Source organism: Monodelphis domestica, chromosome 1 (assembly GCF_027887165.1).
Source record: "Monodelphis domestica isolate mMonDom1 chromosome 1, mMonDom1.pri, whole genome shotgun sequence".
NCBI classification, from domain to species: domain Eukaryota; kingdom Metazoa; phylum Chordata; class Mammalia; order Didelphimorphia; family Didelphidae; genus Monodelphis; species Monodelphis domestica.
The window spans coordinates 336,063,219-336,089,510 of NC_077227.1; the positions used below are offsets into that span (position 1 = coordinate 336,063,219).

Consider the following 26,292-nt stretch of genomic DNA (forward strand, 5'->3'; position numbering starts at 1 on the left):
TATTTTTAGACATTCTAATAATACCTAAGTAATTTACTAATGAGTGCTCCTCTTGTTTTGGTGAAAATTTGAGGACATGATTATTTTTCATGTTTCTCCTTTACACTACTAAATTAGGATAATTTTTTTGATTTTAGCAGTATTTCTGGTTATAGTGTCTAAGGATTGCTCCCTCTTTCCTCCACCAATGCCCCCACCGGGTAATTCTCTCCCTCTAGTAATTAAAACACTACATGGAAAATGGCTCCACCATTATTAATGTTGGCCAAAAAGTCAATAGGCCCTAGATATTGATTGTGTTCTGATCAGCTAAAGGAAAACACCTGCAACCTCTAGGTCAGGGCCTGGGGGAATTCTCAGCCCTGGTGTTGTCAGAAAGACATGTTAGCCTAGAGAAAAAATATACTTGGATGTTTGGAGTCAGTTTAAAGAAGAGATATAGAGGCCAGTGTCAGAAAAAGAAGCCAATTGATTTTGTGCATGTTTCAGAGTTAAGTTCAGTTTTCTAAAACCTAGTATGGGATAGCTAGAAAGCTAATTGGATAAAGGGTGGGCCAGGCCTAGAGTTAGGAGGACCTGGATTCAAATGTGACCTGAGAAACTCCCTTGGCTTGACAATGTGTAAGTCACTTAGCCCCAGTTGCCTACCCCTTACTGTTGTTCTGCTTTGGAACTGATACTTGGTATCAATTAGGACAAGAGAAGGGTTAAAAAAAAACCACCTAGTATCCATAACAAGGAAAGTAATTAGTTCCCAGCAATACAACTAGGACACATGGTTGCAAATAAGTTATTTAAAGAAACCAATAATCAGTCTAGCTTGGCAGTCCTAGAATGTCCTTGCAAGACTTGCTAGAACACATGAGATGGCCATCCCTCCCTAAGAAAGCTTATGTTGATACTTTTATCTATCAAGTGTTTTTTTCTTTGGGTTAAAACTCTCCCTTGTTTTATATTCATGTGTTTTTCATCTTCATCTGTGTGGTCATTTGTTTCCTTAGGAATTCTGAAATAGAGGCCACTGTGTTCTGTTACTAGAGTTGCATAGCAGTAAGTTGCATGCTTGAAATGGGCATGCAGAATTCTGCTCAGTTTGCAGATTACTTTTACAGCATTTCCATTCCCCCTCTTCACTCTAGCATTAATTTTTTAAAAAGCATAGATTTAAAAAAAAAAACTGAAATGGGATCAACTTGCTGTGCTCTATTACTAAGCTGGCCTTGCCCACAAAGGAAGCCAAGAATCTTGAACACCATCAGGGTATCTACCACATTGGTTTGAAGAGGGATTCAGAAGAAGCCCAATATAATACAACAAAAAGAGATGCTTAACTGGACCACTGGCTTATTCCGAAGCTTATAGGGAACTTCGAGTATTTTAAGATTAAAGAATAAAGTTTGTAAGCAAGGGAAGGAGAGAAAGTGCTAGGGATTAAGACAAAATGAACAAGATGCTGAAGAAGGATGCTAGATTGTCCCTGGGCCGAGGGGAAAGGGAAACAATCAGGTTCTTGGTTCAGTTGGCCAATGGGAAAAACGAATTTAGCCATATGGGCCACAGACCAATGAGAAAGAACGAATGGATACCATGTGCTTTGGGAGCCAATGAGAAAAGGGAGATTGCATCTCATGAACCAATGGGAAGAAAGAAACTACCTCATGGGCCAATGGATAAAAAAGGATTGCACTTTAGGTCTACAGGGTGAGAAGCCAAGGAGTTTTGGGGCTTGACCCTTGTCTATATTGGACAGCACCACCAGACATTTTGATCCCAAATTAAAAATAATTTAGTCTGAGTCCAAGGAATATGACCTTCAGATTCAAGGGTAAGAGAAACCCCTTGACTGGGGAACCATGACTCGTCTCAAGGGTGGCTTTGTAGAGGGCGCTATTTATCAGAGGAACCCCCCCCAGCCAGAGTAGGGGCAGGAAAAAAAGGACACCCCCACCCCCACCTAGCGTGCAGTTCCCCTCCCGACCGTAGGGGGCGCTGCAGGGAAGCTTGGGGTGGGGCGCTGTGAGGGGCCCGGGACTGCGGCCCCGCTCCGGACCGCGGGGGGCGCTGTGAGGAGCCCGGAGTTGCGGCTCCGCTCCCGGCCGCGGGGGGCGCTGCGCGGCGGCGGTGGTTGGTGGTGGCTTGGGGGTGGGGGGGAGGGGGGTAGGGGGTGCGGAGGCCTCGCGGGCGGATCGGGCGCTCGGCGGCGGCAGCTTCTGGGCTTGGGGAGGCGGTGGGAGCGGCTGGTCCGGCCGGCCCTGGTCATGGCGGACGCGGCGGCCTCCCCGGTGGGGAAGCGGCTGCTGCTTCTGTTTGCGGATGCAGCGGCGGCCTCGGCCCAGGCACCGGCGGTGGCGGCGGCAGCAGCAGCCGCAGCAGCAGCAGCGAGCGGGGATCCGGGGCCTGCGCTGCGCACTCGGGCCTGGAGGGCCGGGACAGTGCGGGCCATGAGCGGGGCGGTGCCCCAGGATCTGGCGGTGAGTGGCGGGCACGCTGGGCACGCAAGGCCGGGGCTGTGGGGCCTGCGGCGACCAGGAGAGCAAGGGGGCGGCTCCTCCTCTCCTTTCAACGATAGGGACCTCCGTGAAGGGGCGGGCTGGGGCCCGGGGCCCCGGAGCTGCAGGAAGGGACGAGACCCCTGGAGTGCCCCCCCTTTTCCTCCCGGGAGACATGCAGGGGACTGGGAGCTGCTGCTTTCCAGCTATCAGGCCCCGCCTCCTGGGCGACCCCTTTCCCGACGCCCCCCTCTCCCCAAACACGCCTTCCTAACAGTCCCCCAGAATCCTTCCCCCCAACCCCGGGGCCCTACTGGGCCTCCGGGCTCCGGCCGGCAGCGGGCGCCCCCGAACCTGCATCCCCTTCCCTGCTTCCCATTCCGCCGGCAACTCCCCCTGGGAGGACTTGGAGCTCGGGCTCCTCTCTCCTGATCCCCCTTCCGGGAGTCCCGCACCCCATCCGCCGCCTTCGGCCAGCCCCGGAGCTCGGGAAGCGTGCGGGGGAGGGCAGGGGCCGGCGCGGGCGTGGGGCTAGGTTCGTCCTAGTGGCCGGGCCAGACTCGGAGGAGGCCCGCAACCCCTGACCGGCCGCGACGGACTCGTACCCGCCCTGCTTCTTGGAGGGTGACAGCAGCCACGGCCCGGTGGCTTCCTGGGGCTTCCGCTTCTCCCTTGGGCCCGTTGGGTCGCCGAGTCTTTCTGTTTCCTGCTCCTGGACCCAGCTCCCATCCGCCCCGGGAGAGGTTCTGGGTTTTGTGTTTTTGTTTTGGCTTAAACTTTGGTTTGGCCTCTGCCGTTTGGAGAGAAATCCTGGGGGACAGGGGTTGGGGGTGGGGTGTGATTAGTGATCCAAGTTAGGAGCGTCCGAGCTCGGCCGCCTGGGAGCTAGAAGATGAGGGTTTTTAGGGTTTTGTCCAGGGGCGGCCGGATCTTGTACTGGATCTTCTGCAGGCCCTCCCACTTTCTCCCCCTGGCTGGCCAAAGCGGCTTCACTTTTGTAGGGTTAACATGTGAAATTGGGGGGGGGGTGCCTCTGGAGGTATGTGACAGTTAACGTCATGCTTTGAAAGTTTAGTTTTCTGGAGTAGTTTGGACCTTCATGTATTTATCTGTAATTAACTTTAAAACAATTATTTCTGATTTTTTAAGTTTGGGAGTAGTATAACTAAATAAATATTATATAGTTAATTGATCTTTTATGAGTGCTGTTTTGAGGGGAAACGCTGTAGAATATTTAGTTCTGGAGTTTTATTTGTTGTGTAGCTTTTTGGTAATCTTGGCTTTTAAAAACTCAGCCTTGGTGCTGTCGAACAAGATTGTAATTGCTATTAGATGACTAGTCCCTGAGATTCTGGAGGGATTCTTTTTTTTTTTAAATACAGGGTATGTACATGGAAAGGAGACCAAAGAGTAGGGAATTTGGAGGGAGATCTCTTGTGATCATGTTTCATATTTTGACATAGGGAAATAGTGTCAAGTATTCCCCTCACATCTAGTTCCCAAAGTGGAGACGGTATTCGCTTCACTCAGCACTTGGACGTGAGGTTGACATCACAATTTGCCTTTTAAGATCCTTGGGAACAGAGTGGTCCACATCTCTTCATTTTAACTCTTATTTACAAGTTGTATTACCAGTGTAAGAGATGAATTAGGGTTAGCCATGTATTTTATCTTTCATTTTGAAGCAATGGTCCATTTGCATGTCTTCTGAGGGATTTGGATATTCGATGCAAGTTGAGTAAGCCTAGCACCTATTAATTAAGACCATAGACTTGGTTCCATAGAGTAGGTTAAGTTGCAGTAATTAGAGAAACTGGAGTATACACTTTGAAACTTCATTGTGACCTAGCAGTGGAGCTCCACATGAAGCTAAAACAGGTTTTAGTGTTTTAAAAATTCCCATAAAAATGAACTCCTGGAAATTTTGACTAGCTTGCAAAATATTTCTTGCTCTTCCACTCTTTACCATTGTCATGGTAATAATGTTGGTGATAAGAGTCATATCTGTAATTTGAAGATATATAGAATTTAAACTGTATGTTATATCTTCCTTCCTGATAAAATTTCTTGTTTATACACCATTCTTTTTCTTTTAGGTCTTGGGCTTGTGGCCCTTTCTAATTTGCATGTCCGTTGTACAACACACAGTAGTAAACACCACACTGTAGTAAACATATCCACCCACCAATCACAAGTGCTCTTCCTGTACTCATGGGTGGAGTTTGTAGAGAGCAGACCAATGATTGGTCACATGTTCTTTCTGTTATTTTTAAGATGTTTTCTAGGAGTTCTTAGTTTTGAGTGATGCTTAGCAGAGCTCCCCTATTTAGTATGAATAATTGAGAGTTGACTGAACAAGGTTCTGGAGTGATTGAAAACATTCTTCTCAAGTTTAGGCACAAATGATAGTGTAAATTTCCAAATAAACTTCGATACTGAAATTATTCAGAAGGTAAGACTCTTCTTTCAGTAGTAGCAAAACAACATGGAAGTTTATATTCTTCCCTGAGATGAAAAATGAATCCATAAAAACCTGTGTCTTTTAGCTTTATACATTTAAATCTTAGTTGCATTTTTTTAGGCACTCTGTTACCTTGTAAGGGTTGTTTAATGCTAATTTCTGTCAGATCAGATGCTGCTCTTGAATAGCTAAGTAATTTTTTAAAATAGTATTTGGACTTTCCTTTTTCTCTTCTACTATTTCAGAAGGGTTGTTCAGTATCTCTTCCATTCCTGTTTTTTCATGTTGTAGGTACTCAATAAATGGTTGTTAGATGAGTGAATGAATTATTATAACTTCTCGTTTACCCTAGAATATTCTCTGTTGACTGATCTTCTTTGGCATCTCTCGAAGTGCTTCCAATGATACTCATTCCTCAAGAACCTCTGAGATCAGGCCTAGTAATTTTCTTCTACTAGAAGGTTATATGTCAGTTTCATTTGTCAGTAGCACTCTAAACGACAGCTGGGGTGGGCTCCTTTAGGCTTTTCTGCCAGAAGGTCTGGGGGCCATAGCACCTGCTGCTGCTTCTCAGTTTTCCTTTGCCTTTGACAAATTGGTGTTTTTCAAGACTCCAAAATGCCTTTACTTCTTGTGTAGATAAATGAAGATTATTGTTCAATGGTTCCAAGAAGGTTTTCATGTAGTAAATGCCTTTTAGGAAGGTGCAAGGGGAGTCACTTTGTCCATAGAATTTCAAATTTAGCTCCCTTTTATCTCCACCTAGAAACAGTCATGCTCAGAATCATAAAATCTAAATTCCTAAGAGACTGATTTATAAACCCAAATGTTATTTATTAACTTACAGTGGAAGCTATGCTTACTGTGAACTTGGTTGGATAGTCTACCCAGACCAGTCACTCCTTACCAATTACCTGGAGAATAAGCCAACTCCAGAGACCAAATTAAAAAATTAAAAGGTTGAATATGTAGCAAAAAAGAAAAAAGGAAAGTCAGTAAACATTTATTAAGGGACTATTATGTGCCAGGAACTGTGCTAAATGCCGGGAATAGGAATATGAAAAAGACAATCCCTTCCCTCCAGGAGTTTACCGTCTAATGAAAAAAAGACCACCCACACAAAAGGAAGCTGGAAAGTAGGGGGAGGAGAAGGAAAAGGAAAGGAAAGTAATAAGAGTGGTCCAGACTTGGGAGCCCTCTTTAAATGAAAACTTTGAGAGGAGGGTTTTGTTTTGTTTTGTTTTACTACTAACTGCCCTTTGATCACTAGGTACTGAGGACCTAGGCTGAAAGCTGTCTAGTAAGATGATTAGTTTCCTGTTGATGAGTTTCCTCGGGGTGGATAAGTCAAGTCCATACCAATACAGCTGGGTAGAAAATGAAGACAAAAAAAGGATGTCACGAAAATATTTTGATATCAAACTAATTTATAGCCTGTTTGTGTTAACTTGTTCTACTTAAACTGAATTTCTGCCTACAAGATAGCTATTACATTTATTTGGCATTTATTCTGGCAGCTTTCAAAACTGGCAGGGTATACAAATGCAAAGCAAAACAGTCGCTGCCCTCCGGGACCTTACTTTGTTTTGAGGGAAAACTATACTTAAGAGGGAAGCTGAAAAGAGTTGAAGGGGGGAGGAGGTTTAGCTTTTCTTTGGCGGTTGTAACCTGGTTGTGAGGTGGAGGCAAAAGGTCAACTATTGGAGTCCCAGGTGTTTTGGGGGGTGGAGCCCTGTGGGGAGGAGGTGAAGATGATGGCCTGGGAGGAGACTTTGTGGTTTGAAGTTGTTAGCAGGAAGTAAACTAAGAACAGCTTTCTTCTGTCAGAGCATGGACAATATTAAACACATACTAGCCCATTCTTAGGTGATTTTTTTTTTCATTCAGACTCTTCCATCCACCATCTACACATTCTGTTACTTGATATCACTTGCTTCTTGTCTTTAATGTATTAGTTTCCAAAATTAAAGCCTAATGTATATAAAACACTACCCTAATTATATTTGCAATATATTTAAACGTTTAAAACAATTTTTTTAAAAGTATAGGTTACTTCCGGGGAGATTTCCAGAGAAGGCTTTAACCTATTTAGGTGGACTTTTGTTATCTAAAGCTTGTGGAGCTTATTGTTTCTGGACTTTATCTAACCTCTAATCTTTGGGCCTGGGCTGATTTCATTTTCAATAATCATTCACTTTCTATACCTCTTCTCCATTGAGAGAAATATCCTATAGGTGCTTCTAAGCTGGATTCCCTTCTCATTTGCATTTACAGATCATATTTCTGTCATCAAGTTTTGCAACTTTTTTTCCTCACCAAAAGGGGGTGCAGTTGAATTATCTTCCCTATCTTATTTGACATCTTGTATGTCAAATAAATGTAAGCTTAATTTGCATATTTAGTGGAGGAAGGACTAAGGAAAGGGAAATACATATACCAAAACCTATATAAAAGTTATTTCTTCTACCTCCTATAATTTCCTTTTTTATTTTTTATGACATCATTCTTCTGATTCATTCATTTTCATAATAGTGTAGGTATTCTTAACTCTTTCCTCTCCTTTATCCCAACATCTAATCATTTGCACAGCCACATCAGTGCTTCCTCCGATAATATTACCTTTATCATTCTCTTCCAACTCAAATTATCCTTCTTCAGGCTCTCATCACCTAGACTGTTGTAATAGCTTGATTTGATAACTGTTCTCTCTGTTTCCAGTCTTTCCCAATCTTCAATCCATTCTCTGTAAAATGTCCCAAATAGTATTTCCCAAAGCATTTCCAAAACATTTCCAAAACAAATCTTTCCCAATGATCATGTTACTGCTCCCTTGTCCAAAAATCTTCAGGGGCTTTCTTTTGCCTCTAAGATAAAATGTACTCATTACTTAAAGCCCTTTGTAATCTGCCTCCCAAACTTTCAAGTTATTCCTCTTCATTCTAGCAAATTGGCCTACTCTTGTTTCCTAAATATGGCATTCTGTCTCCTCCCTCTGTACTTTTGCACAGCCTGTCATTCTCCTATATTTAAGATGCACTGTGTTCTCAGTTCTTTCCCTTAGAATCTTTAGCTTCATTCAAGGTTCAGTTCAGGTGGGAAGCTCTGCTTCTACATCCTCAAATTTCATAGTATCTACCTATTAGTATATGTGTGGGTTCTCTCCAGTTACAAACTCCTTAGGGGTAGGGGCAGTATTGATATATATGTGTCTATTTATTCGTTGTGTTCCCGGTTCCTAGCCTGACTCCAGGTTGGTAATTGGCACTTAAATGCTGATTGATTTGAAATTCTAATGCCTGTGTAGGGGTAAGTCTCATTTGGATTTCCAAAGGCATTCCCATTCTGAAACTTAAATTTCAGTGACTTACTTCAACAGTGACTTACTTCAACAGGGTTTACAATCAGGGTTGCTTCTGGATTTGTCTAGTAATGGTAGGATCATGTCAGAAGAGACTACTAAAATCATTCTATATTGGATTCTTTTAGATCGTTTTTCTGGATCAGGGTTGCTAAGTGAATTATTTTCCTGAGCTAGCAATGACTGCTTATTTATTTAAAATAAATTACTTCTTGTATTCTCCATTTCCATTCTGAGATTATATAACCCTGTTTCAAGACCATAAAGTGGCTGTTGCCACCACATAAGAATCCACTTCTTTGAACTATCCTGGGATATGATCTTCATTAGCCTTTGGCTAAGATCAACTATACTTCTGCATCCTAATTGGTACAAAGTGTTGAGAGTCCTCCAGGGTGTTTACCACTAGCAGAGACCATCACGGTAAGACTTTCCCTTTGGGAATTTCCTCCATCATCTTCTTCTGGGATATTGTTTTTAAATTAATTAGACTAGGATATAAAATTGCCGTAGTGGATAAGTACAATTTTCACACTATTTTGGAAACATTGAAGATTTGCCTTTAAAATACCTCCTCATAATACTATCAGATACTCAAATGGATTTGTGATTATATAGATTTGGTAATACCTCCAGGTAGGCATACTGCAACCCCCCATATTTATCCATTTTGTTTGATTCATAAACTTGCCATAGAGATAACTTAAAAGACCTGGGAGTTTTCTTACATTCTCTTGACTTTGTAAGAATACCAGTATAGTATAGGTATTTATCTGTCAGTGTCAGTATCAGTTATATGTAACTCAGTTGATAGATGGCTATCCCATCTTGGGTTTTTTTCTTTATGCTTTTTTTTTTTTGTAATGTCCTTTAAACCATTGGAATTCCTGATTCTCAAAACACAAAAGTTTATTTTAATCCTTTTCTTGACTCGCCAAAATAAACTAATATTTATTTTGGTGAGTCAAGAAAAGGAAAAAAATTTACAATTCTAGTTACTAATCTCAAGTGAGCTAGTGGTTGGTTTGCTTTTGAAGTTGGGCTTTAGTAGCCTCTTAATAGGGGAAGAAAGGAAGAAAAAGGAAGAGTCCATCTTATGCCTTCTGCATAAACTGGGTAAAAACTTACAAACTAGAATAATCTACAGGAAGTCTTTGGAGTACTTTGGAAGAAGAGGATTAAGTTCAAGAGAGTTTGTTTTGAATATGTACAGATAATTTTAGAGCTTATCCATGAGGTACCTACCTACACAACACTGTTAAGGAATATTTGAGCTAAGTTTTGTGGAGGGGAGAAGAGTGAAAGAGATGAAGCAGTCTACAAAAATAAAGGTTCTCCCAGAGGTTCCTTCCAATTCCAAATATATGATGCTATGAAAAAATTGCTTTTCTTCCATCATTGTCTCAGTTTGCTACACAGTTTTTTAGGTAGATATTTTGAAAGACTCCCTTTTGTTGTGAAATGTAGAGAAGATTGGGAAGGAAAGCATTGCTATCAGTTGTAGTTCAATGACAAGCCTTGTGAAAATTAGAACCAAAAATTGCTCTGACTATGTCACTTTGGAAGACCTGTGCTTTCCTCTTTGTTCCCCGCCTCCTCCACACACATACACACACACTTTTTTTCTTAGGAAACTGCAGTGTTTCAAAACTTCTTTTTTCTCATTTGATTTAAAAATGCTTAAGCCAAATTAGTCTGAAAGGGTCTCTCATAAGTAAAAGCAAAAAAGTTGCACTACTCTGTTTCTTCAGATAACTCGACTTCTGGTCCCCAAGTCCCAGTTCTAGTATACTGTTGCCTCTTCTCTTTGAGAAACAGTGCTAATTTTTGAATTATGTCAGACCATTTCTTTTGATCATATCTGCACCAGAATTTTTCATTTTGCTTTCAGTGTTTTATAAATTGATCTATACACAATTGACTACTTTTGTCTTTATCTTTACTTATGGCTAAACTATGATCATACTACCACTATCATTTATCTTCTGTATAAAAGTTTTCTGTCTTAGTACACTAAGACCTTTATTTCTAGATATGAATTAAACTTGGCATTAGATGCATATTCAGCAAATATTTATTAACTCATCAAAAGCTCAGCATTTTAATTCTAATTATCAATCTTTAAAAAAATTGATGCTTTTTGTTTTTATATCACTTATTTTAAAATTTTAATTTTATTTCCAAACCTTACAGATACAAAATAAAATAAGCATTTCCATATATATAAAACAGGAAAGAATTATTAATTTAAATAAAATAAATCTTATTAAAATGTGTAATAACTCAGCATATAGTTTTCAAAACCATCTTTCTTGTGATATTTCCTAGTGTCTTCATGTTTCAATGACTTCTACCCATTTTTTGGTTGCCCTGTCCCCTCGATCCCCACTTTTGGGGAGAAGGAAACTATATAACAAAAATATGCTTAGTTAAGCAAGAAAAATTCCCACATTGACTCTATTTGAAAATGTATGTGTTATATTTTGCTTCAGCTTCATTTCCCTGAGATTATGGTTGACCATTGCATTGGGGTCTTTTAAAAAAAATTTTCTGTATAATTTATAGTTGTTGCTGTTATATAATTAATCTCCTGGTTCTTTTCATTTCATTGTAGTTCATGTAGATCTTTCCAGTTTTTTTTCTGAAATTGTTCATCTTGTCATTTCTTACAACTTAGTAATATTCCATTATATTCATTTGCTATAATTTGTTCAGCCATTCCCCAGTTTGATGGGCACTCTTAATTTCTAGTTCTTTGCCCCTACAAAAAGCTGCTATAATATTTGTGTGTATATTGGGTCTTTTCCTCTTTCTTTTATCTTAATGGAGTATATAGTGCTAGTAATAGTTTCTCTGGATTAAAGGAGCAAACAGGTTACTGATTTGTGGGGTTGAAAGACTGATGGTAACAGTTCCAAAATGACTGGACCAGTTCACAACTCTGTCAATAAATAGTACATTAGAATACCTGTTTTCCCACCGTGCAGTTCTCAGTTTCCATTGTCTTTGCCAATCTGATGGATATAAGGTAGAAATTTAGAATTGCTTTAATTTGCATTTCTCCAGTTATCAGTGGTTTGGACTATTTTCATCTAGTTGACGATAGCTTGAATTTCTTTCTTTTTTTTTCTTTAGACTGTTCATTATCCATTTCTTTATTGGAAATACTTCTAACACATTTCAATCAATTCCTTATATGTCTTAGATATGAGATAATTATCTGAGGCTTTAATCTTGAGTCAGTGCTTATTTTTAAAAATGAGTCTGCCAAGAGCTCAGCCAACCTTCAATACTTACATACTCAATTTTCAGAGAGGTTAGGAAGTAATTGACTTTACATTAAATTAGGTGACTTCTTTCAACTGTATCCTTGCTGTTCTTTAGAAATGAAAGTAGAAAATGCCTTAAAGTTTATTTTTTTAGATTATTGTTTTCAATTCCCCAGAATAACTATAATAGAATATTATGTGCCAACAAATGTTGTTTTTTATTTATTTTTTTACTTAGATTTTAGTATGAGTTTTAGATTAGTATATTAGTGTTAGAGAGTAATGAAGCATGATAGAGTGCAGTGAATCTTTTAATGGTAGAGTGCTGGACACACACACACACACACACACACACACACACACACACACACACACACACACACACACACACACCCTTACCCCACACACACAGGGGAGGGAGAAAGTACTCCCTTTGGGCTGCTGGACAGAGGGGCAGGGAGTATGAGAAATGTCATCAGACTCAGTGGAAATGGGGAGGGGAACAGCTCCATCCAAGTCCTTCTGCCTTTCTAGTAAGGAGCGGGGCACAGCCATGTGCCCACAGAGAGCACTGTATGTGATATCTTTGGCACCCACGTCATAGGTTCACCATCACTGCTCCTAGTGGATTAGAGAACTGGCCTCAAAGCCAAGAAGCCCTGGATTCCTGTGTCACCTCTGACAGCTATTGGTTTTGTAACAAACTGAAATTAGAGATCATAAATTTCAGAGAAAGAATTAATCAACAAAACATCACAGGCTTCCTATGAGGCTGCATGGTTACATGAGATGGCATAACATGCTTAGTACATTGCTTACTGCATGTAATAAATGATTGTTGCTTTCCCCATCCCTAGTGCTGGCAATGTAAAGAAAAAGCAAAAATAGTTTCTGCCTTAAACAAACTTCCATTCTAATATGGGGAAACAACATAAGTACATAAATCAGAAAATACAAGTTAATACAGAGAAGATAGAAGAAAACCTCACAGGACATATTACTAGCAACTAGGGGAATCAGGAAAAGTTTCCTGGAGTAACTGGTGTTTGAGATAAGTGTTAAAGGAAGCCAGGGATTCTAAGAGTTAGATTAGGAGGAAAAGAGAATTCCAGGTAATAGCTTGTGGAAAGTCACCAAGGAAAAATGGAGCATCTAATGTGGGAAATAGCCAGTAGGCCAGGACTGCTATATCTTAGAGTGCATATCGGGAAGTAGAATGAAGTAGGAGATTGGAAAGGTAGAAAGAGACCAAGTGTTGAGAATATCTAAATGTCAAAGGACTTTCTCTTTGATACTGCAGGCAGTAGAGAGCTACATGAGTTTATTGATTGGGGAAGCAGGGTAACATGATCAGACCTACACAAAGGAAAATCAACTTTGACAGCTGTGTGGAAGATGGATTGAAGTAGGGAGAGACATGAGGCATGGAGACCATTAAAAAAGGCTATTGGAGTAGGCCAGGTAAAAGGAAATGAGACTAACCAGGGGGGCGGAGAGTATGGGAATGTTAGTAATTGTATGACTATAGAAAATGATAGTATTCTAAAGATGATTTAGAGAAAGTTTACATGATTTGACAGCTGATTGGATAAAGGAGTCAAGAATGACGGTTGCAAATGTAGTTAAAAAGGTGCTGGTACTTTTGACAGTTCATAAAGGAAGTTCAGAAAATGGGAGAGTTGGGGGAGTGGGATTCTTGTATTACGGATGCATGTATCTGTCTTGACTTTCAGAAAATTCTTTGGCAGCAAGGTCCACCAAGGGTGGATAGATTATTTTTTGTTTTTAAATATTTCAAAAGATCTGTTTTAATGATGTGCTAATCCTGCCAAAAAATAAACATTCACAACCCTTCCCTACCTTGTCAGTTATAATGTGGTTAAGTTGATCAGTCAACTCATACATTCTAACCTCTACCCCAACACCCCTCCTCCCCATAGATGTGTGCTTCATTCAATGTGTACTTGTTAAAACCACAGCTGCCAAGAGTCCTAGTGGTTCCCTCTGCTTTTACTCTGTGATTCCTCCTGTTAAATTGATGAGGAAGAAAGTGGTCAAAAAACTCAACCACTACCACAAGCTGAAATAAAAGATGGCCGGTCACCAAAATGGACTTTTTTTGTCCCAATTTCCTTCTACTTCAAACAGCTCTTTTCTCCTTAGCAGGAGCTCTGTACTTTTGACCATACTTTCCAACTTGCTCTGCCTCTCTGGTGGCTACTATAATGGCCACAAATATTTAATCCTTTTCAAGAAGTTCTAGATACACAACCATACCAGAATCTATGTACATATACCCTATATAGTTTTCTTGCTTTTAAATATAAATTTTTATATTTATTTATTTAAATATAAAAATGTTACTCTACTTTGGTTGAAGAAAGTATCAGAAGTTTCTTTTTCTCTTTTCTAAAGTTGAGCAAGTCTCCATTGGTTCACACAGTTTACAAATTATATTCACTGACTAAACTTCCCCTCTCTAAACTGGTGAAGCTCTAAAGAAGCCCATACATCTGGAAGACAAAGGGTTTGTTTTCCTACCTACTTAATCCTACCTACTTAACCCCCCCCCATACTAATTATTACCTTTTAAGAAAAGTAAATTACAATCTCATGAATTTAACATTTGTGTCTTCCCCCCCCCCCCAAAAAAAAAAGTCCTTAGTAAATCCTTCCCTCTACCTAACCCACCCCCTAGTCTCATATACTTATTCTTTTTTTTTTCCCTCCTGGAAGTCACAATTCTCTGCTGATGATTAGATGAAGCAGTGGTTATATTCCCTAACCCATTTCCCCACTAATGTGCTGTTTCTCAAGCCTTCAGAAAATCATCAATGATGTGAAAAGAGATTAGAAACATCCCCCAACCTTATTCCCTTCCTCCACAAAAAAAGCACAAAAAAATTTTTGTTCTCCAAGTTATATCTAGTCAGGAAACTCAGAAGATGGGGAGAAGCAGGATGGAAGGAGGGACATGAGATTATAGGATGGAGGCTCTAGAAGATATCTGAACCTTGAGAGAAGAAAGATAAAAGGTTGGAATATTTGGAATATGAGGTGGAGAATCAAAAAGGACTGCCATGCCATGGCCCAGTAGAAAAAGTTTGAGGAGATTGGAAGTTGTGATGAGAATGAAGACTAGGTTTTAAAAGGGTAAAGCATGGAGATGGATGGAATGTGAAAGGAGGTTTTGCTTACGTAGAAGAATGTCAAGAGTTTTTTATTAAGGAAGTAAAACAGTTGTAAATAAGATGACATCTTGGCTGTGATCCCTATTTGTGAATAAGGTGTCCTGAAGGAGTGAGTCATGGGATTTAAGGAAATTGAAGAAGTGAGATTAGGAAGTTTGAGGGGATATCAGTCAATATGGAAGATGAAGTCTTTTGGTATGAAGGTTCAAGTTGAAGAAGTAAAGACAACAGTGAGCCAGCCAGGTGCCCCAGTTCCTTAAGAAAGAAGGGAGAATTAACAGGTTAGAATATTTAATTGACTAAACTTAAAAGAAAGACAGGTTATTGAATTATGGTGGCAAAAAGGGAGTCTCGCAGTGATAGCAGGAAGCAAAAAGTATTTCAACAACCCCAGAATCATTGTATAGGAGGATTTGAATGAAAGTACAGCCAGTGTTAGAGAGGATAGCCTGGTATGCACTGTCTTTAGGGGGACAAGCAAGTGATTGGAAGGAATTGAGAGAAAGAGATCCAGAATGAAGGAAAGCTTATATATTCTGGAATGGGAATCCCAGAGGGTACAGGAAAGGGCAGGGCTGGAGTTGAGCCATAGATAGAATAGAGTCGGGGAGGATAAGAATGAGAGAGCAGGAACTTTTGGTTAGGAATAGTTTGTTCCAATGTGGCCTGTGATGAATAATAGAGGAGATGGGCAAAAGAATAGGTAGAGAAGCAGATTGTTCAACATGGGGGCCGGGATAAAAGTGAGTAGGCTTCTTGAGAACAATGACCATATGTCATTTTCCTTTTGTTCCCTTTTGGATGGCTTGGTAAATATTTGTTAAATGAATCCAACTGCTATTCTTCCCACCTCCGACATTTGGATTTTTTGTTTGACCCCTGAAAAATTACATGCAATGGAAATAGGAATCCTGGCCCATAGTATGCAGTATACTTTATAGAGTATCAGGAAACTAGAACTTTGCATATAGCACTTTATTGTTTAGACAACTTTTCAATAACATTGATCAATAAGTATTTACTAGGAATTTTCTAGGTGCTTAGCTACTCAGTACTACGTACTGAATAGATTGTTATCTATATTAGTTTCATATCTACACAGTTACACTTTTTTGTGACTTGTGTGATTGGGAGCCCAAACCAGAAGCCTATGGGATGGGGAGCAGCTTATTAAACTGCTTTAGTATGAACTGTTTTCATGTAGTAATTTCCAGTTAGCTATATCTTAAGAAACCAAAAGAGTCTCTTCAGGGAAGAAGCAAAAGCCTTGTTGTGACTACAGCATCCCTTGGCCAACAGATTATAATCACTACTGGCAACAGTAATTATTATTTATTATTAATTATTATAATTTCACATGTCCTTCTTGTAAATCATTTTCAGTATAGGCATACAGAGAGTTTTGATTCACCCTGTAATCTTGTCAAGAAATCTAGAAAGAGATTTAGAAGCTAAAACCTAAACTTGGTTTTTATAGACTATATAATGCTTACATTATATAAATAAAGCCTATATAATGCTTACATTAAAAATTGTTCATTGACTTTAAGACATGATGAGAAGAAAGAGGAAAATCAGAAATTCTTGTGCAGCCCCCACAGAGAATTATTATCTCTGGTTGTCAGGGTCTGTGCTTCTGTTTCTTAAGTGATAAAATGGGCCTGGAAAATCGTATTCTGTGTCATTTAATGATGCTCAGTAACTCTTTAAAATGATTTCTAAAGTGACTTTAAAAGAACTTAAATTTTTTCTTTAACCATTTGCAGAACACAAAAGATTTGTGTAAGATGAAGAAATTCTGAAACAGAGCTTTTAAATCCTTTTTTTGAATTCTATGGCAGATATTTGTGGAATTTGATGGCTGCAACTGGAAGCAACACTCCTGGGTGAAAGTCCATGCTGAAGAGGTTATTGTGCTGCTGCTAGAAGGCTCCCTAGTCTGGGCTCCTCGAAAGGATCCATTCCTCCTCCAGGGGACCAGGGTCTCAATTGCACAGTGGCCAGCTCTGGTGAGTATAGTGGGCAGCAACTGATTTAATCTTCTGCCTTTTGAGTATGATGTGGTGGTGTTCATTTGTAGCAGGTGTCTGATGGGATGACCAAATCTATACTGTTTGTGTGAGGTTTTTATTAACAGCCATTTTTTTGAGAATCAGTCTACATAATTTAGAAATTTGACTTTGTTGTCAAATAATTTTCTAAAGGACAAAGACAAGTACTAATAGGAAATCTTTTCTCAAGTGTGCTCAGAAAGTTTTTATATTTAGTACTTCTGATCTATAGGGAATTTTTTTATCTTCAATACACTTGGAGAAAAATTTTTAAACGGGTATATTATCTTTGAAGGAGATTTTTTTTTAATGATTCAATATTTCCCCTTTTAAGGCATTAGTACCTTCAGAGGTTGGACAAACCTGGGTTTGAGGACTTCCCTTGACACTTGACTCTGTGGCCCTGGTCAGGGCATGACTTCACCTCTCAGGGCCTCAGGCAATTCTCTAGTTCAGGGAAGTTTGGAAAACTGGGAAGGTGCAAATATACCTTGGTAGCTAATTACTCTCCTGGGAGTTACCTTTGTCAGTTAAATGACCAGACTAGGCCCTTTTCCTAAATCTAAGGTAGGATGTAATAAACAAAATTTAATTCTAAAGGCAAGTATTTTTTTCTTACTCTGTTTTGAAAACATTAGATGAAAAGTAACAACAACTAAAAATAATTTGTTTTATGGTCTAAGTTTAAATTCATGAACAAATTTAAAACCTGGACCTTAAACTTTTGGTGACCTATTGTCAGTGTGAGAAATAGTTTCTATTACTAGAACAAGTTCTTTTTTCCTTTTTATTTGTTCTGGGAATGCAATTAAATGTAATTTACCTCTTATGATAGTTTATTTAAAATTTTATTTTTAATTCCACTGATAATTATAAGCAAATAGATTGATTGAAAAGAAAACAATTGTAAATTATTGTACACTTATCCCAAAACTTCTGTTATTCCTAGATTTTTTAAAAGTTTATTTAATAAGATAGAAATAAAATTGTCCTATTGGTTTCTAAGACCCCTTCTGCATTTCTTTTCTGTATGTTTTCTGAGTTGTTTCTGTCCATAGTAGTAATCTTTATTTCCATAGTTTTCATGACTATGTATGTTGGTGGGGATTTTCTTAGGTTCTGCTTTCTTCATTCTGCATCACTTCCATTTTCTCATATTTTTGTGTATTCTTCCTAGTCAATATTTCTTATGGCCCAGTAATATTCCATTACATTTGACCCAGTAATCCATTACATTCATATACCATAATTTGTTCAGTTTACCTCTTTCATTAGAGCTTTGAATGACATTTATAGTCAATTTATATTTGAAAAGTTATTGTAGGTAGGGACAGCTAGGTGACTGAGCAATAGAATTAACAGGACTTCAAATGCTTTAAATCACCTTCATTTTCTATAAGATGGTGACAAAAGAATTTCATGAACAAATGAAAGCTTTGGGGTCTGTTCAGGTAAGCATTCTATATGTTACCAAATCCTTAATCCACTTCTCCATTTCACAGACCTTCACTCCATTAGTGGATAAATTGGGTTTGGGGTCTGTGGTTCCAGTGGAGTTTCTTCTGGATCGAGATCTCCGATTCTTGTCAGATGCTGCTGGATTACGCCTATTCCAGGTAATTGAACTGTACTCTAGAGCCTACTTACTATTCCCATGACCATTTCTTTGGCTGACATATCTGCATTCAATCAATAAACATTTCCATAAGCATTTACTGTCAACCATAGGACCTGAGAAGCTATTGTGGAGAAAAACTGAAGAAAAAATATACAAGTATACTTGCCTTCCTGGAGAATACAGGTGAGCAGCTAGGTGACTGGGTGGATTGAGAGCCAGACCTAGAGATGGAAGGATCTGAGTTCAAATTGGGCCTCTGATACTTCCTAGCTGTGTGATGCTGGACAAATCACTTTATCCCAATTGCCTAGCCCTTGCCCTTCTGTCTTAAGAGTTGTTTGTTCTTTTTTTACTAAGACAGAAAGTAAGGGTTTAAGAATAAAAAAAGAAGAATGTATAGAGATTTTTCTACTTACCTTAACCTCTATACTTTGTCCTTCCTGGAACTATATGTATCAAAGAATATTTTGGCCGGCTGTGCTACTCTGTAATATAGGCTTTGGTGATCACACCTTTCCCCTTTGTACATTTTCTTGTTCTTAAGGCTTACCAATGAATAGAAGGCACTGTGGCTAGAGAAATGATCAAGAGGAAGATAATATTAGAAATCTATCTAGTGGGGATAAGGGGATGGGTAGCTAGGTGGCAGCTAGGAGGTCTTGTGTTTAAATTGGCCTCAGACACTTCCTAGTTTTGTGACCTTGAACAAGTCTTTTTATCCTATTACCTAACTCTTACAACTCTTCTGCCTTAGAACTGATAGATTCTAAGAGAGAAGGCAATGATTTGAAAGGGGGGCGGGAATCTTATCTAATGGAAAAGATGATAAGGGAAAAAAAAGATGGTGGGAAGAGGTAAGAAGTGCTAAGAGACTGGTAATTAACTGAATTATGTTTAACCACTAAACAGTGTTAAAAACTTCTGTTTTCATTTTGGATATAGGCAGGAATTGGCAAATTGTCAGAACAAAGTAGCATCATGTACCCTAATTCTGCTAAAACTAAATTAAGCCTAATTTAGGAGGTCCTATCAGCTAAACCCCTAGTGCTATGACATTTGCAGCAACTGGCACTTTGCTATAGCTTTTCCCCAAGAAAGCTGCCAATAAGAAGGGCAAAGGAAGGCTTTTGCTTCCATCAAGTTCAGGGGCAAGGGAAATTTTGCCATGGGATACAGAGGGTACAATATATTCATGTTTTTGATACATAGGTATGAAAATAGGCTGCTCTCCCTGCTAGAAGAGAAAGTGACAGGTTAAAAGGAGTGCCTCCCAATTCTCTAGCCTGTCAGGGAGACCAAAGTATTTCTGAAAAGAATGGCTGAAGTGCTTTGAAGAGGAAAACAAAATTATACAGAAGCAGAGGGATTCCTTTATCAGAAGGCTGAGGGAATAATGGAGGAATGTGCTATAGAGAAGGTTGGGAAGAAGTGCCACTGAACCTTTAAGGTTATGGAATAGGTAGAAAAGTTGTGGCAGGACGCTTGATCACCTCAGAAGGCAAAAAATAATGGATTTGGAATCAGAAGATCTGGTGAATATCAGCTTTGCAATTATCACCTATCTGATTTTTTTTAAGTTCCTATTATGACTAGGATATAAAAGGTAAAAGACAGTTTCTGCCCTCAAGGAGCTCACGATCTAATGTTGGAGAAAAAAAGACAAATTATGTACAAACAAGGTATATATAGGATAAATAGGAGATTATTAAGAGAAGGAAGACACTAGAATTCAGAAAAGTTGGGGCAGATATCCTATGGATTATGGGATTTAACTAGAACTTTTAGAGGAAATCAGCAGGCAATTATGAAGAAGAAAACATCCCAGGCATGGGGGATAGATAGCTAGGTTATGAGAGACTGGGAGGATGTTGTTACCCTCTACAGTAAATGGGAAGGTAGGAAGTAGGAGATGATTAAGGGAAAGACAATGAGTTTTATTATGGACATGTTGAGTGTAAAATATTACTGGAAATCCAGTTTGAGGGGTGAAAGGAAACAGTTGGAAATGCAAGATAGGTCATTTAACCATTCTCAGTCTCAGTTTCTTCATTTGTAAAATAAGGGGATTTGGACTAGCTGACCTTATTCCTCAATGCTGGAAACACTTCAAGTAGGACCTTTGCAGCAATTTTGAGAACCAAGCTAGCTAAGTAAGAAGAGGTTCATCTCTCATAGGCTAGCCAATGAGTGAGAGAGAAATTTATTGAAATTTTTTTTTTTACTATGACAACCTTTATGAAACAAAAATACAAAATGATCCTTAGTCCTCCTAAGATTCCATCCATTTCTGCAGTGATTCTGGCAAAGAATGCCAAGAATAGTGCAATTTTTAGACTATAACAAAACTTTAATTTTACTACTTCCATTCTAAGTTTGAGGTACTTGCCCAGTAAACATTATGTCCAATACTAAAGGTACTAGATCATATCAATCTTGACATTCTCAACATTAATGAAACAAGAAGAAAGGCAAGTACAGCTAAATGGAAAACTGACTCACGGATACTTCTTAGACTCTTTTCTTTGAAGAAGCATAGACGATAATTGGAAGGTAGGTTTTATTGTGCACTGATATAAGTTGCTGAAGGCAAAAAGGTAGATAAAATTCCATGAAGAACTTGATAAGACTCTTCAAATTAAATCCGCCTATACTCATATTTAGAATATTTGAGTGAAAAGGTGGGAAATATATGGGAAAGCATAGTTCAAGAAGTAGGAATAAAGGAGACCAAAGATTTAAATTTCACAGAGAAGTTTCTCACCTTTGTATAATGAATATTTTTCTTGGAATAAAAAATAATAAGTGCTGAGCAAGTTGAATACCAAAATAATGCCACAAAGGAAAGGAAATAGATTAGATTCTAATAAACAGGAAAACAAATGTTACTGATGTGAGAGCTATCCCTTAATTCTTGGGAAATTTTTCACTCATACCACCACTAAGATAAGATTTAGTTTTAAAGAAAAGAGAGAAAATAATTGGGGGAAATGTACAATAGAAACAACTTAATACTCTTTAAACAAATAATTGATCATTAAAATTAGAAATCAATAGCAGATTAATATTCTATCATCCCTATTATGATAATTTTATACAAAAGTTTAGCACAAGTTAATTGGCCCAAGAAAGAGACTGAAAGAAAAAGCCCAGAAAGTGCCTTAGTCAGTCACCATTTGACTTAGCAAATGAATAGAAATGACTGCCAAGGACAACACCAGGTTAGAGTGTAAACTAATTCGTAAAATTTCAAGAAGAAGGACAATGGGTGATTATGAGCAATATCATCTTATAAAGATGCAAAGAAATGCAGTGGGAGACAAAACTAGCTTTAAAAAGGCTTGGCAAGACATCCATATGAGTAAAATCGTTCCAGAAACATTTAAGATTAAAAATGGGAGAAATACAAAACAGGTGGGAAAGACTGATAAAAATTGTAATATACTCCCATCATTGACAGTGGAACTACTGTTTTTGGACCCTAACATTAGAGTCCCAGATGTGCTAATGTGGAATGCTCAGAGAAGACTCAGGTAGAGCTGTCTGACTGGATCCAAGTATATAGAGAAAAAAAACAGCTGTGCTAATTGTGAGAGTGTTTGTTGATGAAGGTGTCTGAAAGGAAGGAAGTCTATCAAAGGCATGGGGGAGAGGGGGAGGAATCTCTGACTTTCTTAACACTGAAAAAAGGTGACCAAGAGAATATCAATATAATCACAACCTATGTACCTTCGTCCTATCTCTGCAAAATCTTTGTGAGAGCCGCCTACACTGTAGGCATTGTTGTTGAGGACATTAGTAAAGAACAAACAGGCTTTCATGAGCACTATTCAATAATAGAACACATCTTTACTATTTCACAATTAGCTGAAAGTTATAGAATATGAGATTTCACTTTGCTTATTTGCTGATTATTATAAAGCACTTGATCTGGTAAAATGGTTGCTTGTTTTTTTTTTAAACCTTACCCATCTGTCTTAATATCAATTCCAAGATTTGAATCCAGATCCTTTTGACACCAAGCCATTGTGCTACTTAGCTACCCTGTAAAATTTTAAATTAGCTCTTTTTCAACAAGTTGTTTCCAATCCATATGTCAAAATCATTTAAGATTGCTTCAAAGAAATAACAGAAATGTTACCTTGTTAAGTTGACCCTCTTATCATAAACATCAGAGGAGACATTAATAGTGGGAAATTTAAATCTGAACTCAGACACTGCCTAACTGTGTGACTCTGGGAAAGTAATTTAACCCCAATTGCCTAGCCCTTACAAATCTTCTGCCTTAGAATCAATTCTAAGATGTAAGGTAAAGGGTTTTGTTTATTGGGGGAGGGGTTGTTTTTTTGTTTTTTAAGAGAGAGAAATATTTGCTCGCCAAAGGTCTTCACTGTGCTGTGGGAGATTCAGCACAGAGGCCAAACCAAAGAATTTCTTGTAGATGGTGAAGTTATTCAGATTATCCAGTTTGCATATGACATTCTTAATGCATCAAGCTCCAGTATGTTTCAGAATATACTGGAAAATATCAGTAATTACTTCCTAGAGTTTGGCCTGACCATACAGGAAAAGCCAAGTAGATTAAGAATTGCCCAGATAACAATATGTATTTGCATAGGCAAATGGGTACAGAGTGGAACAAGAAAAGGAGAGTGGACTGGATTGCTGCCTTTTAAAAAAATTTTTTTAATTAAATTTTATTTAATATTTACTCAGCTATATGTAAAAACATTTCCCAACATTTTTCAAAAAATATTGAGACTTGGGGGCAGCTGGGTAGCTCAGTGAATTGAGAGCTAGCCCTAGAGACGGAAGGTCCTAGGTTCAAATCTGGCCTCAGACACTTCCCAGCTGTGTGACCCTGGGCAAGTCACTTGACCCCCATTGCCTACCCTTACCACTCTTCTGCCTTGGAGCCAATACACAGTATTGACTCCAAGATGGAAGGTAAGGGTTAAAAAAAAAAATATTGAGACTTGGGGGCAGCTGGGTAGCTCAGTGGATTAAGAACCAGGCCTAGAGATGGGAGGTCCTAGGTTCAAATCTGGTCTCAGATCATTCCTAGCTGTGTGGCCCTGGGCAAGTCACTTGACCCCCATTGCCTAGCCCTTACTGCTCTTCTGCCTTGGAACCAATACACAGTATTGATTCCAAGACAGAAGGTAAGGGTTTAAAAAAAAAACATTGAGTCTTGAATTTTCTCACCCCCATCCCAGTTGAAATGTTAAACAGTCTCATATAGATTTTACATGTGCAATCATGTAAAACATTTTTCCATATTAATTCCTTGGTGGAAGGAAACACAAATTTAAAAAAATTAAGAAATAAAGTTTAAAAAATTGCTTTGGTCTGGATTCATATTCAGTTCTTTTTCTCTAGAAGTAGATGGTACTTTTTTTTCTTTTTTTTTAAAAACCCTTACCTTCCATCTTGGAGTCAATACTGTGTATTGGCTCCAAGGCAGAAGAGTGGTAACGGCTAGGCAATGGGGGTCAAGTGACTTGCCCAGGATCACACAGCTGGGAAGTGTCTGAGGCCAGATTTGAACCTAGGACCTCCCGTCTCTAGGCCTGACTTTCAATCCACTGAGCTACCCAGCTGCCCCCCAGATGGCATTTTTTAACCCAAGTCCTTTGGTATAGTTTTGGATCATTGTGTTACCTGAGAATATTGTTATTCACAGTCATTTGTTGTACAGAATTGCTGACACTGTGGACAATGTTCTCCTGGTTCTGCTTATTTCACTTGGCTTCTTTCAAATCTTTCCAGGTTTTTCTGAATTCCTCCTGCTTGTCATTTCTTACAGCACAATAGTATTCCTTTACAGTCATATGTGAAAACTTATTCAACCATTCCCCAATTGATAGGTATCCCCTCACTTTCTAAATCTTTATCCCCTCTAAAAAGAGCTACTTTAAATATTTTTGTACATATTGGTCATTTCTCCTTTTAGTTTTTATCTCTGGGATACAAACTTAGTAATGGTATTACTGGGAAATAGGTCCAAATTGCTCTCCTGAATGGATGAATAGGTTCACAACTCCCCCAACAGTGCATTTATGTCTCAACTTTTCCACGTCCCCTCCAAGTTGTGTCATTTTCCTTTTCTGTCATAATAGCTCATCTGAAAGGTGTGGGGTGGTATCTCAAAGTTGTTTTAATTTGTATTTCTCTAATTGTGATGTAGAGCATTTTTTGCATGACTATAGAGAACTTTAATTACTTTGTCTGAGAACTACCTGTTCATATCCTTTGACCATTTATCTATTGGGGAATGACTTATATTCTTATATCTTCAACTCAATTCCCTATGTATTTGAGAAGTGAGATCTTTGTTAGAGAGACTTGTAAAAAAATTTTGGACCATTATGATAACTGTGTATTACTACTCTCCATCCCATTTCTCCCTCTTTAGTTTCTGACCTTCCCCTCCCCCCCCATTTGTCCTCTTTTCTATCAGCCCCACCTCCATTTTTATTCCTTTCCCTTCCTACTTGCCTATAGGGTAAGATAGCTTTCTATAACCAGTTGATTGTGTGTGCTTTTCCTTCATTGAGCCAATTCTGATGAGAGTATGGTTTTCCTACTCTCTTTCCCACTTGCCCCATCTTCCCAAACTCCCACTATAAATGCTCTTTCTTGCCTCTTTTATGTATTATAATTACCTCATTCTATTTTTCTCTTCCCTCACTTCATAATGCATTCCTCTTTCTCATGCTTTAATTTAATTTTTTTATATCATCCTATCATATTCAGTTCACACCCTTGCTCCTCTATCCAGGTGTATTCCTTTATAACTACCCTAATAATAACAAAGTTCTTTGGTGTTACAAGAATTATCTCCCCATGTTGGGATATATACAATTTAATCTTTTTGAATACCTTTTGATTTCTCTTTCTAACTTCTCTTTTTTGTGGTTCTCTTGAGACGTGTGTGTGTGTGTGTGTGTGTGTGTGTGTGTGTGTGTTTGTGTGTTTTTAAACCCTTACCTCCCATCTTGGAATCAATACTGTTACTGTATATTGGTTCCAAGGAAGAAGAGTGGTATGGGTTAGGCATTGGGGGTCAAGTGACTTGCCCATGGTCACACAGCTAGGAAGTGTCTGAGGCCAGATTTGAACCTAGGACCTCCCATCTCTAGGCCTGTTTCTCAATCCACTGAGCCACCCAGCTGCCCCCTTGAGACTTATATTTTGAGAGTCAGATTTTCCATTCAGTTCTGGTCTTTTCATCAGGAATGTTGAAAAGTCCTCTATTTCACTGAACACCTACTTTTTCCACAGGAGGATTATGTTCAGTTTTGTTGGTAAAAGTCCTAGCTCCTTTGTCTTATGGAATATCATATTCCAGGCTCTGATTCTTTATTTCTTTTTGGCTGCTTATAATATTTTCTCTTTGACCTGAGTTTTGGAATTTGACTGTAATATTCCTGGGGGTTATCCTTCTGGGACCTCTTTTAGGAGGTGATCAGTGGATCCCTCTCAATTTCTATGTTGCCCTCTGGGTCTAGAATATCAGGGCAGTTTTCCTTGATATGATCTTACAAGATGATATTTAAGCTTTTTTTTTTTTATCGTGTCTCTCAGGTAGTCCAATAATTCTTAAATTCTCTCTCACTCATATTTATTTTCCATGCCATTTTTTCTCATAATATATTTCACATTTTCTTCTATTTTTTTTTCATTGTTTTGAATTTTGATTTGATTGTTTCTTGATGTCTCATAGAGTCATTCGCTTCTATTTGCCCAATCCTAATTTTTAAGGTATTATTTTCTTGAGTGAGCTTTTGTATCTCTTTTTCCTTTTGGCCAGTTCTAATTTGTAAAGAATTCTCTTCCTCGATGAATTTTTGTACCT

At 38.7% G+C, this 26,292-nt stretch overlaps 1 protein-coding gene across 6 annotated transcripts in view; it reads left to right on the forward strand.

Moving 5' to 3' along the window:
• Window positions 1-26,292, forward strand: part of KDM3B (lysine demethylase 3B) — a 68,725-nt gene that overhangs the window by 3,303 nt on the left and 39,130 nt on the right. Inside the window, exons 1-3 of one of the 6 annotated variants that reach the window (XM_001376127.5) lie at window positions 2,143-2,471; window positions 16,610-16,777; window positions 18,322-18,435. In XM_001376127.5, the coding sequence (XP_001376164.2) occupies window positions 2,259-2,471; window positions 16,610-16,777; window positions 18,322-18,435 (495 nt within the window). In that variant the 5' untranslated portion in view covers window positions 2,143-2,258. Of the gene's footprint in view, window positions 1-2,142; window positions 2,472-3,051; window positions 3,233-8,476; window positions 8,732-13,021; window positions 13,039-16,071; window positions 16,090-16,609; window positions 16,778-18,321; window positions 18,436-26,292 lie in introns of those variants that run through there. The other 5 variants (XM_056811353.1, XM_056811356.1, XM_056811352.1 and 2 more) reach the window with 5 other exon arrangements.